Source organism: Trematomus bernacchii, unplaced genomic scaffold, assembly GCF_902827165.1.
Source record: "Trematomus bernacchii unplaced genomic scaffold, fTreBer1.1, whole genome shotgun sequence".
Taxonomy (NCBI): Eukaryota; Metazoa; Chordata; class Actinopteri; order Perciformes; family Nototheniidae; genus Trematomus; species Trematomus bernacchii.
The window spans coordinates 4,130,294-4,149,348 of NW_022987342.1; the positions used below are offsets into that span (position 1 = coordinate 4,130,294).

The 19,055-nt window shown below is 41.7% G+C and overlaps 2 protein-coding genes across 3 annotated transcripts; both read left to right on the forward strand.

The window, feature by feature from the left end:
- Nucleotides 1-391: 391 nt before the first annotated feature.
- LOC117482054 (nocturnin-like) lies at nucleotides 392-16,229 on the forward strand. 2 transcript variants are annotated; one of them, XM_034130040.1, is made up of 7 exons: nucleotides 392-532; nucleotides 4,366-4,612; nucleotides 10,297-10,415; nucleotides 10,942-11,054; nucleotides 12,552-12,717; nucleotides 14,074-14,405; nucleotides 14,912-16,229. In XM_034130040.1, the coding sequence occupies exons 3-7, from the start codon at nucleotides 10,403-10,405 to the stop codon at nucleotides 15,431-15,433; spliced, it is 1,146 nt and encodes a 381-aa protein (XP_033985931.1). In that variant the 5' UTR covers nucleotides 392-532; nucleotides 4,366-4,612; nucleotides 10,297-10,402; the 3' UTR covers nucleotides 15,434-16,229. The 2 variants fall into 2 exon arrangements, with proteins under 2 accessions (XP_033985931.1, XP_033985940.1); XM_034130049.1 differs by lacking the exon at nucleotides 10,297-10,415.
- ccdc175 (coiled-coil domain containing 175) lies at nucleotides 902-3,119 on the forward strand. Its single transcript, XM_034129855.1, is given in 2 exon segments — nucleotides 902-2,704; nucleotides 2,706-3,119. Coding segments are annotated over 2 exon segments (2,217 nt in total).
- Nucleotides 16,230-19,055: the final 2,826 nt, after the last annotated feature.

The following is a 19,055-nucleotide window of genomic DNA, read 5'->3' on the forward strand; positions in this document are numbered from 1 at the left end:
GTCTTTTTCTGTAGACCGACGACAACATACTGCGACATGTCAGGGTTGCCAGGTTCTGTTGTCAATAGACCTCACAAACTCCAAACTCAGACCTCAGAACATACTATCTCAGAATAATATGTATTATATTGGATTATTGATAGTAGTTGCAACTGATTGCTTCTAATCACATAATCCCTTGATCTTAATATATAACAATATGTCACAATGTCTTAGTAAAATAAAGTAATTTAAATATTAGCCATTGAAATGTAATAATAGAGGTAGGGTTTGTTGTAGTAAGTGTAAATGCACAAGTATAGTTAAAGTGCCTCAGATTACATTACATTAAAAACTTAATTCTGTTACTTTCCACCTGAATCTGGCAACACATGGGCACGTGTTCCTGATGCTGCCATCTACAGTTTGGCGTTAATCATACCGGATGAGTTCATGGAGGTACGAGGAGTCTGATTTCTGTTTTCCAGTTATACAAACATCTGGAAAGCCGAGGTTCTTTGCAAGGGCCGGCTCGGTGTCTACTGCAAATCAGGTAACCACTAAACCCGCTTTTTTTTGTATTTTCAGGCCAGCAGTCGCTCTTTGGTATGACCACACATTATGCTTATGCTTAAATTACGAAGCTCACTGGACTTTATCCTAAGTCATAGCTTTATCTCAACGTAACGTTAGTTTCTTGCGGTAAATTAAGCTTTTAGTGGCCGAAAATGTGTTATTTCCTCGTTCCGACAGTTAGCCTAGCCAGTGCTAACAGCATTGTGGTCCTGCGGACTTGCCGTAGCTGTCTTCTTCCTGGTGGGGTAGGGGTTGCCATGGCGACCTCACTCACAAGTTATCGGTGGTAGAAACTGTATTTTAAACCGCAGACACAGCATTGAGCGTGAGCACACATAAGAAAGAAATGGCTTCTTGCCTGGTTCCCGACTTCCCGGCCGTCATGGTGGCTCTGGAGCATTTAAAGGAGCTGGACAAACAGCTAAAAGAGGAGAGCGTACCTTTCTTACCTGAAGCCAGCATCAACCTGAGGGAGATAACGGCGGCGATCACTGAACTGGAGGCTGACCGTCGTGCCTCTCATGAACATTTAGAGGTGGAAACCATAGAAAACAGCAAGCTAAGACAAAAAATTAACAAGATAAGAGAATGTATGAGACAGGAAATCGTGGCTGGTGTAGCAGCAGCCCGGGCATCTAACGCTGAGGAGATTGAGAAGCTGCACAAAGACCTCAAATCAGTTTCCCAGCTGCAGGAAGTCACAGTGAAGAGGGATGAAGTCCTCTTGAGCCAGAACAAAGCACTGCACCCAGAGCTAGAGCAAGTGAAGGCTTGGCACGAAGAGATCATAGCGGCTCAGAATGATCAAATCACTTTAAAGTATGGCCTGCAGATGCAGCTGGATCGAACACGTGATTGGGTAGAGGATATGAAGTCCTGCATCGCTGCTGTCGAACAGGATACAATAACACTGCAGCAGAAGACGGTGCTGGAGAGGGAGTCCTTCTCTGTGAGAAAAGACAAGTTGTCCAAAGAGGTGGACCAAGTTGATGAGAAAATTAAACAGCAGAAGCAGGTGGTCAAGAGGAGCAGAGTAGAGTCGGACGGACTTAATGACAGGAAACAAAAAACCCACAATGATCTGGGAGAGCTCACGATGGACCTGGGCAAGCTAGAGAGCAACTTACGAAGACTGGAAGCCTCTCGGTGCCAGAACGAGAAACGGCTGCAGGTGGACAGCCAAAAGCATCAAGAGTTGAGGCAACAGAGAGAAACACTGAAGAAGGAGTTGCTTGAGTTAGGGGAAGCCTTTAGCAACACCATCCAGGGTCTTAAAGAGGAAATATCCACGGTGGAAGGTACAACGGAGAAGGGTCGAGAATCCAGATTGCGCTGTCAAAACTCCCTGTCACAAATCTTTGAGATATTCAAGTGTCAGCGCGAAGAAGAGAATGAAGTGAGGGCCGAGCACTTCCACGTGTCGCAGCAGCTGGACAGATCCAAGCTGCAGCTGGAGGAGCGCATCGCCTCCGTGGTCAGACACGGCAAGGAGATCAAAGAGATGGACAAGCAGATCAGAGAGCTCCTGGAAACGGACACGATCACAAAGCGCGTGTTTGAGAGGAATCAGGAAGAGCTGTGCGACAACATGGATACTGAGAAGAAGAACATTGAACATTACGAGGAGGAAAAGAGGCTGACGATGAGGCTCATGCATGAGACGAAGACCAAGCAGGAGGAGCACGTGGCGAAGATGACCTCTGACATCAGCGACACCAGGAGGAGATACCGGGAGCTTCGACAAGAGGAGGCAGCGCTCCACAAGCGTCACCCCAAGAGCACAAATGCGGACTTGCTTATGAGCCACATGACGCAATGTGAGGTGGAGTTCAGACAAAAAGAGACTACATGCCATGAGGAAATAGAGCAGTGCCTCATGGAGGTAGCAACTATCACCATTAGCCATGAAGAGAAGCAGAGGGAACTGAAGGAGAACGAGGACATGTTGAACGACGTGGCGGCAAAGTGGAATGAAGAGCAACCCAGGCACCAGAGGCTGAAGACACTGACCTCCGAGCTGAGGAGGAAGAGGAGCGAGCTGGAGCTGACAATCCAGTCGCTGAAAGAGGAAACTGGGTCTCTGCTGCAGCCTAAAGAGGAGATGAAGGCCGAGCTGGAGGCGATGAGAAAAAGCTCCATGGACGTGCTCGGAAACACAGGCCTCAGAGATGAGAGCTGTGGAGATAAGCGTCTACAACAATAGCGTGAAACTGGAGCAGGTCAGCACGGAGAACAGCCGGCTGCACCTCGCTATCCAGCAGATGACGGAGGATGTCACCAGAGTCAGGGAGGACAAAGAGCGATACTGGCAGGAGGTTCAGCAGTTCGAGCGGAACACAAAGACCTTGTTTGAGAGCTTACAGGACGCATGGAGAGTGGATTTACAGACGACCCAGGACTGTCAGAACGGCGACAGTGTTCTGCTGGAGTCCATAAGCGGCGTGTTGAACCACCTGAAGACCAGGAGACAACAGTTAGGCACCATCAGCACACGCCTACATTGTGTCATGTTGGACTTCAGCAAGCGGCTGGGGGATCAATCTACTGTAGAACAGCAGAGCTAGTGTCTCTGAGCACTGTGCATTGAATTCTTAATGTTGTTGTTGCATTGAAATTTGAAAGAAGAATAAAGCTCACAGCAAATAAAATGGGTTATAAGGTCTTGTCTCTTAATTTAATTTTAATTTCAGGCTCATATACACGAGTAGACTTCAGTAAAAGGCATCCATATAGACATATTCGGCCCAGATTCTTTTTGAATAATCGTTAAGAATATCAAAAAACTTTGGAATATTGTGAAAGATGTCGATTGCAGTTTCTTAAAGTCCAAGGTGATGTCTTTAAATGTCTTGTTTTTTCTCCCGAAACCCAAAGATATTCACTTTAATGTGATATAAAACAGAGGAAAGTATCAGTATCGTATGCCATTTTTGCCTCAGAAATTAATTCATTTTTGATCAAATATCATAATAGTTGGCGTTACTCATCAATGAAACGCTAAGTCGACTAATCGTTGCAGCTCTACTAACTCTCTCTATTAACATTTTATTTTTTAAGTAATAGTGGATGTTAAGACATTTCTTTTGACTTGTCCAACATAGGTGTCAAAAACATGATTCATTTCTTCATTGGGTCATTCTGATGCCAATTTACCAAGAGCTCCCTTTAAACAATTCATGTGAAATTTGATTTAGTTCATGGTTCATGATTTCTTTTAGTAACACATTATTGTTAGTGTATCTCTGCCTCACCAGCTCCTAATTTTTCACTGGATTTGGTTGAAATTTACATCCAAAAAGTATTTGGGGAAATGTGTGTCTGTAGTTAAACTGTTGTGGAATGCTTTACAGTAATCAAATTAGTTTGAACAAATGACAAACAAAATCAAAAAATAGTTTTCAAATACATCCACTAATTGTAACCTTCTTGAAACCAAATGTTTATTATAATAAAAGATATTAATATATTTGCAGTATTTTTTATTAATTCATAATAATGTTTACGGAGCTTGCTTGATGGAAACATTTTTTTCATCACATAATGCTCAAATAGTAAAAGGATATAAACACTTTTGTTACTTCATACTATGTATATACATTTAGTAACAACACTACATGTTTGAAGAATGCAGTATTTCCACAAATTCCTAACAAGTTTTTCTTATTTTAACTTTACTAAGAAGTGTTAAAAAAAGAATAAAAGAGTTGCATGTAAACATTATAACATTCCCTCTGCCTGTTACATCCATCAGCTGCCATATTGATTTTCAGGTTGTAAATATAATTAAACTCAGCTTTTCTTTCTCTGCAGGCTGTTAACAGTTTGACCCTCGCTCCTACCAGCAGGTGGCAGAGGAGACCAGCTCTCTCTCACCTGTGACCTTCTTCTGCAGCTAGAGGGGTCAAACAACCACCCCCTTCCCTCAAAACAAAAACACTATGTTCCCGTCGCCACACTATTATGGACCACACAGAGGCAGAGAAAGAAGGCTGAAACACAAGGCAGCAGCTGCACACGTGGAGCTGGAGGAAATCAGCTGTTATTTCCAGTAAAGAAGGTAAGTCTTTGAAGTCAACTTTGCCTGTAGCTCTACTTCATAAGATATATTTGGGGCTAACAACAGGCTATATATATATATACATATATCTCTTTATTTTCCTCCTGCTGCTTTAAAGTTAAAGGCCTTTTTGAGTAATGTAATGTTTTACATTTTGGTCACACACCAATATATCGTCTTTTCACAGCCAAATGACCGTTGTTAAAACAGTTTTTATGTCGAATGAAATCATAAATATCCAAGTCTAATGTCTGCTGAAGCATTTATAGAGAAAACGCAAATTAGCTGCTTTTAGCAAGTATAATGAAGCTAAAATAGAAGTCATAATTCCCTGTGAAACATCACCTTCTAACTGGATTTATTAATCATAAAAATCATCTCCCTGTTTGTTCACAACTAAAAGAAAATGCCACTTACTTTACTAATGCATAATGTATGTGTTATGTGGGTTGAGTGGCTCCTTAGACCCCATTTACACGGGAACGTTTACGCACCGAATTCGTTTTCCAAAAAGTCTTCCGTTCACACGCATTCGGCTCATTTAACGTGTCCGTTCACACGAGACCACGCTCGGGAGCGCTGGAGACGCTGTAGTACATATGCCGGGCCTGTAAGTGGCGCTGTAACTTCTGCCACAAAATACACCAAAAGCAGCGAAGAAGACCCCCGAGCATGGTTGCCATGGTTGCCCTTCTGTTTATGCCCCGCGGTGGATTTAGCAACATGTAGTTCATGTAATTCTCCATGTCCACTTGTTGCTGATGGTTGTGGTAGAGGAGCTGTAGATTTTGCACTAACATCTGTAGCATGGTCAGTAGCAGTAGCTACTGACAGTAGCTACTGACCATGCTACAGCAGTGAGCAGCAGAGGTGGGGAGAGGCGGGGCTATGGCTCATCGTTATCAGGAAATGATCGTATAGGGCGTACACACGGAGCCGTTTGCCCCCCCAGAGCGTTCCGTTTGCAGATCTATCCACCTTGGGACCCGTTATGGTTTGCGGGGTCCGTTTCCGCATTTCCGTTACGGCCTCGTGTGAACGAACGGGCTAAATGAAAGAGAAAAGTTGCGGATACAACCGTTTGCGTTATCGTGTAAACAGCACATTAATGCTGTAGTGTGTATTCCCTAATATTTGAAGTAGAGGAGGCACCCCCTCTAAAGGTTAGGAGTGTTAAAGTAGCAATTTAATACCACCATCTAGATTACATAAATGATGAAGATTTAAGGGTCTGAAATATATATCACGCATATTCTCAAACATGCATATGCACGTGTGTAAGTCTACATTTTAAGAAAATATTGAAATCGAAGGCGTATTTTCGGTGAACTGTTGTTTTTAAGGGGCCCTATTTAGCTTTTTGGGGTTTTCCCTTTCCTATAGTGTGTAATATAGGTTGTTGTGCATGTAAGGGGTCTTCCAAGGCTAGAATCCCACTGTTCCCTCCCACACTCTCCCCCCCCCTGCCTGAATGTCATAATGGCATCACGATGCAACGCCTGTGTTTCATTGGCTAGTGCTCCAACACATTGTACGTGATAGGTTAAGGGGCGGGACATCTCTTAGCTCTTGACAAATCACTAATCACCAATCAGAAAAGACTGGGCTCTGGTTTCGGACAGAGGGTGATAAGAGGTGGCAGTATGAGAAGAATAAAGAGCTTTTTGAACTTTAAAGCAAGGAAGCATGTCACAGTGGAGGCAACAAATATAAATTTGAACCTCAAAATTAGCAGAATATGTCCTAAAAAAAAGTGTTCCTTGCAGTAAAAAATAAATGGCTTTAATGGGATTAGGTTTACTGTACTGTGTTTCAGGTTGTCGTTTTTTTTACTTACAGTCTTGACCTTCAATATGTCATACAAAAAAATAAAAAATGTTTGCCATATAGATAACATCATTGTTTTTCAGTGAGCCAGTCCAACACTTTGGCTCAGATTGAAATATGTCAACTATTTGATGGATTGCCATGACATTTGGTACACACATGTACTCCTTAGGATGCATCGCTAAAAGTATTGTTTGTTAGCTCGCATTCACACCTAATAGTCCGTTTTCAGGTGCGCACCAGACGACAGTTTGTTACATTGTTACATTTTTCAGAAGGTTCTGTTTGCGTTCACACGGGCAAAACTCAAACGGACTATAAACTTTAAACACAAGTCATGTGCACGGAAATGCTGTTCAACCATTTGACAATTTCTATCGGAGCCTCCGCCATGGAGCATCGGCACTTTCGGCAGGTTATTTTCATGCTTCTGTTGATCTGGAGATCAACAGACTCTAGGGGCCCGCGCATATGATATTATATAATCAGACAACGTCCGTTAAAAAAATGTATAACACATAATGAGAGACGTTCTACAGTCAGGAGGAGGTTTCACAGACGACAGGTGGCTCTGACTTTTATGTATAGTTGACGGAGCATTTTTACTGTTACGACACTGTTCAACACTTCATTCTGCTTCACTCTTTAACTAAACAAACGCGGATGTCTTCAAAATCTTTTTTGAAGACATCCGCGTTCTTGTGACGCGTAAATACTACACTTCCTATGTTTTGGTGCGGACTGCGTTCACACCAGCGATGAACCGCTCCAGAGTTCACTAGCAAGCACTCCGAGACCACCTCTTTTAGGCGGACCAGAGTCCGGTTGTTTAGTTCACTTCAGAGGTCTCGGACTGCGTTCACACCAACCCAAACGAACCGCACCAAGCGGCTAAACGCACCAGGGTTCGATTCAACCGCACTATACAAGGATGGTGTGAATGTAGTTTCTTTATTTACACATAAAAAAAGAAAAAGATACATTAGCCGCTGTTCACACCAAGTACTTTGCCGTACTTAGTGCCGGCACTTAGTGCCCCGGCACTTATTACCCCAGGGCACTTAGTACAGATCGCGTTCACACCGGAATAAGTTCCCTGAGGGAAGATTACGCAAATGAGCCGCTGACGTCACTTCGTCTTCTTCTGCTTTGGGTTTACTGGCAGGCCGCAAACAACTTCACGGTGTATACTGCCACCCGAAGTCCCCGGCCGGAAGTCCCCGGAGTTGGGGACTGGCTTCAGTAGAAGCTGCTGGGAGTCCCAGTAAATCGCCAGAACGCCGACACCTCCTCATCTCCACCGCTCCCATGTTTTATTTTGTCTTGCCATAAGTTAGTCTCTCTGCGTTTGTGCACTGGGTGAATGCTAATGCTAATAATGCTAATGCAAGGATAATAAAATGGCGGCTCTACAAAACATTTCAGCGTTTTACGCGGCGTGGTTTGCATTTCGCCCAGCCAATCAGAACTGGGGCACTTTTTTCCCCCAGGAAAGTACCATCTCTCAGCAGGCACTAAAAATGGGGGTAAAAGTTCCCGGCACTCAGTAGGCCTACTCTTTTTGGTGTGAACGCGACATAAGGGGTACTAACGGAACTAAACGCGAAAAGTACGGGGAAAAGTACTCCGGTGTGAACGCGGCTAATGTATAATTTTCAACTTGAGGGAAAAATGCATTCTGGCCTTCACTTGGTAGGATTATTAGAAAATAGTTACGCCATCATAATAAAAATAATATGTATTTATCAAATAAAAAAAATTAGACAAAGTTCAGTATTATATTACAATTCTAGAGTTGAATAGATCAGTCAGTCATCATAAGACACACAAACAAGCATGGTATGAACAAACACCTTTATTAACACTCAGAGCATGCACTCATGTGACATAGTGAGAATCTTCGTTACCAGGAAGTATAAAGGAGAAAACAAAACAAGCAGTAGTCATGATAGGCCTTTTAGACTGAAAGATGAAGGAAACATTGCTGGGACCAAGCTTATAAAAGGAGTCCAAATGGAAGATATTGGTTAGTTAGAATGACTTCTTTAGCTTAGAACTCTCAACTTAATTCTCTTTTCAATTTCTGTGTGTGCACATGGCCATTCATTCATGTATTTTTCAAATGGGGAAAAAGTAAGTCTCTTTTTTTAAATACGGTAGTATTATTTAATAACACAAATGCACACACATCACTTGTAAATAGTTTCACCTATGGGGAGAACATCACACACACTCACATGCGCACAAAAACACACATTTGAATATCATGTGGCAGCTGCCCTTTAATGTGGAAATGTCAATATGCCACTAAAGGATATCGTAACACACACACACACTCACGTATACACCCTCACACACCACTACAGTTAATTATTCTGCCTGGAGCCACAATAGATTGTCTACGGGATATGAGTCGCGCTGCCCTCACAGTAGCACACACACTATATCAATGAATGCACATTCACCCTGTTTGTAAATCAGGCGCTTTTGAAAGGTGTTTTATCTTCTGCTGCTTTAAAAAAACGTTTATTCTGTAACAATCCTGTGTGTCCGTCTAACGCGGGCGGGTTGTGACTCGTTAATGTTTGGAGACTATGCAGACCTGCCTGTTCAGACGTGAGTCACCATCACAGGTCAGCAGAGCTTTTAGATCTCTGTAATGTGCGCTGGTCTGTGAGCTGACACGCTGACGTCCGAGCAACACGGTGGAACGCTCCCTGACTCCATTCTGTTGGTTTAAGAGATCCGGATAGAGAGGAATATAGGGGCTTTGTCTCTGCTTGACAAACATTATTTTGATCAGCAAGGACACACAAGAGCAATGTGTTATATTAAACAAGAGGAACAGCTGGAGGCTTTACGTAGTTCTTTCAAAATGTAGAGGGGTTTATGAAATGAGTACGAGAGAAAAATGCAAATGATATACACAAAGGGTTATTCCCCATCTTTGTTTTTTATGTTAATTACCCAATTTAACAAAAAGACAGTTAAATGAAAAAGGCCATGTTGTGTTCTTTGGAGTATTCTCTTTCCTGTGTTTTTGTAAATGGTCTTCAAAGGCTAAAATCCCAAAGTTCCCTCTAGACGGAGTTTCTTCTATTGATTTCAAATTAAATGTTTTAATTTAAAAAACTTAAAACCCTGTTTTAATCAGTAACCCGTTAAGGGGAGCCTTGAACCACAGTTTTGAAATAGCTCAATACATTTTGATCCGAGAACCAAAATAGTATAACTAATAAGTACAATGCACTACTGCACATGGAAAAGAACATTGAACTCTGATGTAACACAAGTTACTGTAAACTGCGATCAAAGTGACCTCAGTGTCGTTACATCACGCAATCCAAGGAAGTCATTGTTACAAACCACAGACACGCACACACACACACTCATGATTGGTTTAGTCATGCAATCATTGTTGCAATTTGTGTGTTTGTGACAAACTCCATGTTACTTTATGCTTTTGTTTGTTGTTTGGGCAAAGGTGAGACGATCTAATATGTGTGTATCCGTAACAACTCTGCACACACTCAAGCTTGTGTGTGTGTGAGAGACTGAGAGAGCTGCCGTTTGGATTGCGCAGTGAATCCCTCTCTCCCTCGTTAGCACATGACGTGAATGACTCCATATGGCGTGGTGACGTTCATACTTCCTAGTCTCTCTCTTTCTCGCCCCTTTCCTCCCCGAGGCTTTATAGGCAGCAGTGAACCGTGAAAGGGCATTCTTTTAAACAAATACACATCTGTTTCCAGTTTCAGAGAAAACCCTGTCAGCTCTCACTGTCTTCAGTTTCAGAGAAAACCTTTTCGGCTCAGACAGGAAACCTAAACCAGTAAACAAACCTTGTCTTTAAAAAGGGTATTGCCGGTGTTTAAAAGGAGGCATTACAAACAAACTCTGTTCAGAGTGGACATAGCCGTGGACATAGCCGTGGACATAGCCGTGGACATAGCCGTGGACATAATGGACACTATTGGTAAGAGGCAGCTATTCTTTCTTTTACTGTGACCTCGGCAAACTGCCAGTCTGTAAACCTACAATTTCAAATTGAAAGTTGCCTCCTTAAAGTGCTGTTCTCATATGCTGCCTGGTTTACAAACTGTATGGGATCAGTGTTGAAAAGCATTGTTATCAACATTATACAACATAGTATTCATATTCCTTGTAATGTGTTCTAAAGGTTTTTGTGCATGTAAATGGTCTGCAAAGGCTAAAATCCCAAAGTTCGCACCAGAGGGCGTTTCTCTAACCTTGAGTTCTAGTGTTAGTACATATGGCTGTCTGTACGGGAGATCCTGTGTAAATGAATAATGTTATTTTACATTTTACTTTGAGTAACAAGGAAGTTCTTTCAGTTTGAGCGCATGAACACAAAACTACTTGATTTAATGGACTGGAGGTGTTAACATTTTTGACGATCCACCAATGTGTCATTACATTTACAAAATGCTGAATGTTTTTCTCCATCCTCACACACCTCACCATCTTGTTCTTCCTCTCAGTGTGTCCGATGGGTGGGGGGGCCACCAGGCTGTACAGCGCCCTGACTCCGCCCCTCAGCAGCTCTCCTCTCCCCCCACCTGCAGTCACAAACCTGGATCCAGCGTTCTGTCAGGTCAGTGGCTCCTCCTCCTCTGCTCACTGTACAAATGTAAACAAAAAGTGACTCAGTAAATGCTGTCAGCAGTTTTGTAGGCAAGTTATTTACATAGTAACTGACATAATGGGGTATAAATACTGTGCCTCCAAAACATTGTACTGCTGAATGATGATTCTTGACATTTTACTTTTTGCTGGCAAAATAATGTCTTTTTACACAATGAAAACCCCCATGCGTACTATTTGTTGATAAAGGAAGAGGATAAGGGCCACATGTGAGATATTTATTTGAGATCTGACCATGAGTTCATCTTCTTTTTTCTTTTTTTTCTGAGATTAAAGTCAGAATTCTGAAAAAAGTCAGATACAGAGAAAAAAGTCAAACTCCTCGTAACAATTTCAGATACAGAGAAAGAGGTCAGATACAGAGAAAATATTCAGACACAGAGAAACAAATCAGTTACGGAGAAAGAGGTCAGATACAGAGAAAGAGGTCAGATACAGAGAAAGAGGTCAGATACAGAGAAAGAGGTCAGATACAGAGAAAGAGGTCAGATACGCAGAAACATGTCAGATACAGAGAAAATATTCAGACACAGAGAAACAAATCAGTTACGGAGAAAGAGGTCGGATACGGAGGGAAAAGTCAGATAAGGCCAGGCAAGTTTATTTAAATAGCACCTTTCAACCCAAGGCAATTCAAAAAGTTTACAAAAAATGAAATAAACATAAAATAGAATAACATAGGTATACAATACATGAGTCAAAGTTACAGTGCAGTCTAATTTAAAAGGAAAAGGAAAAGCCTTCAGCCTGGATTTGAAAGCAGGATTCTGGGAGTTTGTTCCAGATATTTGGAACATAATAACTGGAGATAAGGAGAAGATTGTCAAGAGGTCAGAATCCTGAGAATTGTGACTTTAATCTCAGAACAAAGAAAAATCATGACTTTTGGTCAGATCTCAAGAAAAGAGTCACATGTTGATTCTCTTCCAGTCAATACATTATTATCTTCCTTTATTAGTTTAAAAACTGTCAATCGCATCTGTAAACAATTCTAGAGGAGAAACATTACAGCCTATTAAAAGAGCTGGTTCTATACTTCATGTCAAATATTATGTAGACATACGTTTGCCTCGATTTGTGGGAAGACGATTAGGAAAATAATAATTGCCAACATGGTGTACAAAAATGAAATGTGAAAATGTACATCATGCGAAGAACATGTATTTGTTATCTTATTCTGTGAGCAATGCTCATGCTCAGCTCTCTAAATACACATTTGTGCACAGCCCTCCCTCCACTTTAAAGTACAACACACTGTAGTTTGTAGTATATTTTCATATATTAATTGTCCTGAGTGTTTTAGTTTATTAGCTTGTAAGGTTCTTTGTATATTTAAATGTTCTGTATGTTTGTTTCATCTTATATGGATGGCTGGAAACATTTATAAAAAGCTGGTAAAAAAAGAATGGTGTCACAGCAGTGATGTGTGTGTGTGTGTGTGTTGCAGGAGCAGAAGGGGGCCCCTGTGTGTCCCGCAGAGCTGCTCAGACAGTGTGAGGAGGCCCTCAGGGGCCGAGCGCCTCGCTTCCACAGGAAGTTCACTCAGTTGCAGGATGGAGGCGGCGCCCCCAGCAGCTCCATCAGGGTGATGCAGTGGAACATACTGGCCCAAGGTACACTGCTTCAGCCTGAATAATACACACACTCGAGTTTAGGCTCAGATTTATCTACAGACAAAATCCAGCTTTACTCAGTTCCCACGGTCATGGAATTGATTTGTGTTTACTGAAATTGTTACAGTTATATAAGGGATAATGGGCATTGAGGCGCTCATTAATGAAAAGGGAACACCAGAGGGCAAAGGTGTTCTTTTTTCCTGCTTATTACCATGAGATACTAAATAAAACAACAACTTCATTCAAAATATTGATTTAAATGAAAGTTGTTTAAAATGATCCGTTGCACTGCGTACCAACAGCTAGAACTACTGCGACAACAACTTAAAATGAAGGCAGCACTGTTCGAGGTTTTCTGTAATTGTCCAAGTCTGTTACATTTTCTTACCTTTAACCAGTCCTTAAACTCTGCTAGAGCCCATACCATCTTCCTGTTTACTTCCTGTTTGTCTTCTTCTGCTGATTTCCCTGACGTCCAGCGCTCTATAGTTTAACCTCTTTCCCTTTCTTGTTTTCTTTTTTTTCTTTACTGGGGACAGTTTATCAGGAATTGAAAGTTTAGTGCTCTCTGCAAATATCAAAATGAATATTCAAAAAGTAATCCATGGATAAAAAAACTTGTTGCAGGATAGAAACTCTGGACCAATTCTGAACTGGGGTTAGAGCTGCACAATTCATTGTATTCTTATCAAAATCGCTATATGGACTTGTGTAATATTCAAATAGCATGAGGCACAATACTTCTTAAAGGCAAAACATTCCCTAAAATACCATTCTTAATTAAATATTGTTGAACTGCAGAGATGAGACCTACCAATCATATTCTACAGACTTAACAAAACATCAATCCTAAGACGACACATTCTGCTCATTTCCAGGTTCATATCAGTACGTAGTGTCTCTCCTGGGACATGACTCCATGCTTTGATGTTCACAAAGATCCTGCTTTTTCTCATACTGCCTGTGCTGCAGCACCTCTTTTCACCCTCTGTCTGAAACCAGAGCCCAGTCTGCTCTGATTGGTTAGCTGGCTGGCTCTGTTGTGATTGGCCACTATTTGTAGCACTTTATTATAATTATTATATCATATGTTTGTCCAAGAGATGCTCATTTGCAATGACTTTAAGAAAAGTCAGTAACTTTTCCTGCCTGAGAGAGGGGAAGCGTCCCGCTGTATTTCCTCCCTCCACCTTAACGGAGCCTCATTCAGCAGAGTGTGACTACAGGCGGTGTATTCTCCGGTGTGTAGGGATCGGTTTTGGCATTTGTCCCCTTTCTGGCTAACTGTTGTTCAGCTCCTCCAGGTTATCTCCACCCTAATACTCTTCCCTCCCCCCCCCCCCCGTCTGGCAGCTCTTGGCGAGGGGCTTGACAGCTTCGTCCAGTGTCCCCCGGAGGCCCTCAGCTGGTCCCGCAGGAAGTACCTCATCTTAGAGGAGATCCTCACCTACCGCCCTCACATCCTGTGTCTGCAGGAAGTGGACCACTACTACGACACCCTCCAGCCGGTCCTCGCAGGCCTGGGCTACAGCAGCAACTTCTGCCCCAAGCCCTGGTCTCCCTGCCTGGATGTGGAGGGCAACAACGGCCCCGACGGCTGCGCGCTGTTCTACGACGAGTCGCGTTTTGAGTTCCTGGACAGCGTCAACCTCCAGCTCTCCGCCATGAGGATTCCAACCAATCAGGTGGGTGGAATTTAAAGCCACACTTGGAAACATAAAAAGCGAAAATACACAATTTGTACCCAGCTCTTTGTGTTGTTAGTTTGTTTGTTTTGCAAGTGGGGATGCAATATTATTGTTTTTTATCTCTTTCAATGTTTTTCTTTAATTTAAATATATTTTATTCTTTAAATGTTTTTTAATGTATTTTTTGGGGGGGAGAGATTCCTTTTTTTAATATTGAATATTCAAAGCCCCGCACACTCAATACAAATACAATTATTTATTAAAAAAAGGACATTTAAAAAGCTTCTCGTCAGTGCGTGGTTGGCTGGTTTTACTTCCAGTCATAGTCCTTTGAGATTTCTGTATGTATATTCTTTACATTTTATTTGTATATACTGCAGCATCTTTTTGTCTCAAAAATGTTATGGTTTAGTATGGGATAAAGAAAAGTGCATGTCAAACAAATGTCCTAAAAGGCATAGTAAAGTAGGCACTAAAAGGTTTATATAATGAACTTATTGCAGGTCGCCGTGGTGACGATGCTGCGCTGCCGTAGCTCGGGGAGATGTGTGTGCGTGGCGGTGACCCACCTGAAGGCTCGCTCCGGCTGGGAGTGGCTCCGCAGCGCGCAGGGCTCCGACCTGCTGAGACAGCTCCAGACTCTGGTCCAGAAACACGCCCACGACTCTGCAGGCGCCCAGACTCTGGACATTCCTCTGCTCATATGTGGAGATTTCAACGCCATCCCGACTGAGGAGGTGTACCGACGTTTTGCCGCATCGCCTCTTGGTTTGGACTCCGCCTACAAGAGGCTCAGTGAGGACGGTTCCACTGAGCCGGAGTACACAACGTGGAAGATCCGTCCTACGGGTGAGTGCTGCGCAACCCTGGACTACATCTGGTACAGTCGGGACACACTGAGGGTGGACGCAGTTTTGGACATGCCCACAGAGGAACAGATTGGGCCCAACAGGCTTCCGTCCTTTAGCTATCCGTCCGACCATCTCTCTCTGGTTTGTGACTTCAGCTTTAAGGAGAAGGAGTGAGGTGAAGCAGAAGATGAAGGGACGACACTGAGAAGAGAAACTGTGGCTCCTGGTTGGCTTCTCTCCACAAGAAAGCTTCAGGATGTGACGCCACGTGGGAGCGATGATGGAGACAGGACACGGAGAACTAGAGGGGAGGTTGGGAATTGCAACTGGAATTGAAAAGTCTGATCACTTTACACACAGAAGTTGCGGAGATACACACTGCAAAAAAATGCAGATGCAAATCTACCTCTTCAAAGTGTAACACTATGCGATATCTGCACCAGGTTACTGATCTGGACCTTCATCAGTACTGAAACACACATTTAAAAATGTACCAGTATTGACGATAGCGGTGATATTTAAATAGTATTGGATGGTGATTGTTCTTGCATTTATATTGTGCCTTTTATAGTCCTCCTACCACTCAATGCGCTTTAACACTACCCATTCACACACTCTTTCAGACGCTAATGGCAGATCTAGCCACACACCGATGGCTATATCTTGGGGGGATTTGGGGCCCAAGGACACTTCCACATGTGGATTTAAAGAGCCGGGTATTGAAACTGTCACACACAGAGGACTGTAACTTCATTACCAAAAAAGAGAAAATACAATAAAATGTAAAGAGGAATTTGCTTGTTTTATTTTTATAATATATAAGATATTTTGCCCACGATAATTGTGTAGTGAAAATCTCATATCGTGTCATTCCTAACACAACACTAAAAACTAGTAAATGTTGTGTTTCACACTGCCATTGTACTACAGAGTGAGAATAAAGTTTTCTTGCTGTGTGGTTTATATTGAGGATGATGTTTCTTTGCAGAATAGTGTCATGTTGATTACTCGTCTCCCCAATCTGCCTCTGTCTGGTTGGCTTGCCTATCACGTGGTAGGTTGGTAATGAAAGGGATGTTCACCCCAATCATTCAGTGATTTTTAAAGGTCCCATGTCATGGCCATTTCTACTGATCATAATTCCATTGTTGAGGTCTACTAGAATAGATTTATATTGTGCAATTTTCCAAACTCACATTGGTTTCTCATACAGCATCTCTGTATAGTATGTGTATTCACCAGGTATTCACTCTCTGTCCTAAACGGCTTGTTGGAATTCCTGCCCCCCCCCTCCCTATAAGCCCAGTGTGCTCTGATTGGTCGGGACGTTGCGAGGCTCGCTGCTGCGAGGAGCGGACAGGCTTCCGGGTCGGCGATACAGTGAGAACAAGCGAAACTCATCCTGAGCACACACAAACACTCACAGCCGAAGTAAAAACAATAAGTGTGGCTTGATATTGAGTAAGAAAAAGGTTTATAGCGCTGTGAGAATGGGTCTGCGGAGAGCATTTCTCCGCCATCCCAACTCGTCTATTACCAGCGTTCAGGGAGCTCTATGCAAGTCAATGGGGACTCCCTGTTAGTTAGCCAAGGGATCCTGGTGTGTGAGGTGCTCCGCGGATTGGTCCATTTGGGCCAATCCGGTCATTTGTTGTTGATTTGGGTGTTCACACGTCAAGCAAACAATGGAAAATGAGAAATCTCCAACGAGGCGTTTTGGGTTAGCATAGACAGGTCTTTTCTGTGTTAGAGTTTTACTCGCTACAGGGTGTACTTTGAGGGGTTTTGACTCTGCAGACCGTTCACATGCATACAAACCTTCATAACACACAAGGGGACGGGTAATAACCAGAAAAGCATGACATGGGACCTTTAAAGCAGATAGTTCAGGTTTTAGTTCTAATAATTTTTAACTCGTATAGTATGAAGGAAATATGAACGAAAAAACGTAGTATAGTATGTAGAAAACTTCCAAAAACGACATATAGTATGTCGAAAATATGCAAAGAACAACATAGTATAGTATGTCAAAAATATGTTAAAACGTAGTATAGTATGTCAACATTTTCTGAAAAAAAAACATTGTGTTTAGAAAATATCAGAAAAAACGACATAGTATATGGCATGTCGATAAATATTTGTTTAAAACTACATATTGTATGTCAAAAAGGACACAGTATAACATTTAAAACATATCAGATAAGACGACACAGTATAGAATTGTTTCAGAAATGTCACTTCCACACTGTTCTTTTCCTTTAATCAGTTTAGATATTATACTGTACAGGTGTGGTATAAGGTTTATATAAAGTTAAGTTAAGAATATGGACCAACTTATGTTACTTTTTTAAATGGAATGATTGGATCACATAATTACTGTACTATTAAATACATTTTAAAGAGGCCCAATTGTGCTTTTTGGGTTTCCCTTTCCTGAAGTGTGTAATATAGGTTTACCGTGTAAATGGTCTGCAAAGGCTGAAATCCCAAAGTTCCCTCCAGAGGGAGTTTCTCTCCCACACACTCCCCCCACCTGCCTGAAACGCCATGATGATCCTTTGTTTACTTCCATAACAAAACGACACCACAATGTAACACTAGCACGTGATAGGCTAAGGGGCGGGACATCTCTAGCAGTTGACCAATAACATCAGAGCCGGCAAGCTAACCAATCAGAGCAGACTGGGCAGCACAGGCAGTATGAGTGAAAATAAAGAGCTTTTTGAACATTAAAGCATGACAACATGTCACAGTAGAAGCACATAATACAAACATGAACCTGAACATTCACAGAATAGGGCCCCTTTAAAGGTAAAAAGGTTTTAGAATTAAATGGCCTTCCAAAAGTCCTGACTTTAACTTTTGAACTATGCTGACGAATGTCAATTTCATGAAGCGGACAAATTCAGTTGAACTGCACTAATTCTGTCAAGAGGATTTGTCAAATATTTAACCAGAACCATGTGTATGGCGGAAATGCAATCAAAACATTAACATTGAGTAATGTATATGATGGACATGTTTAGAACAGCCATATAATATTCCTAGAAGAAAAACAATTCATAAATGTTTTTTGTGTCAAAGTTACAGCAACAAGAGTTAAGGAATTATTTGTAAACTGATTTAAAAACGGTTTTGTTTTTTCTAACAGTTGCATTTCAACTTTTGACTTTTGAACTGTGTGCTCAACTTAAAATAACGCAGATTAATACTTTTAATCCCGCAAATTGAAAGGCCTTTTCAATCAATTTCCAATACCAAGTTTGTTCGGGAGAGAAACTCCCTCTGGAGGGAACTTGGGAATGTTAGCCTTTGCAGACCATTTACATGCACACAAACATATATCACACACTACACGCAGGGCTCTCAAACTCAAGACCCGGGGGCCAAATCCGGCCCGCGACTTCATTTTATGTGGCCCGCAAGAGCTTGCAAAGAATATAATATGTTTATTATATGGTTACATGCATCTCGTTTTGTGACATGCGCACTGAAGAGACTTGCAATTATTTGCCCTGGACTTCTGCTTTCAGACGTAGTTAATTACTAAGTTATTATCCTATGCGATAATAATCCAATTCAGAGGCAATAATGTAATATATATTATATATAATTATATATATATATAGTATATAATATAATATATATATATATATATATAATATGATATATAATATATATATAATCATATATAAATATATATATATATATATCTATATTATATCTATCATCTCTATATACATATAATCACTATCAATATATCGATATAGCCTAATAATATAAATCATATCTATAC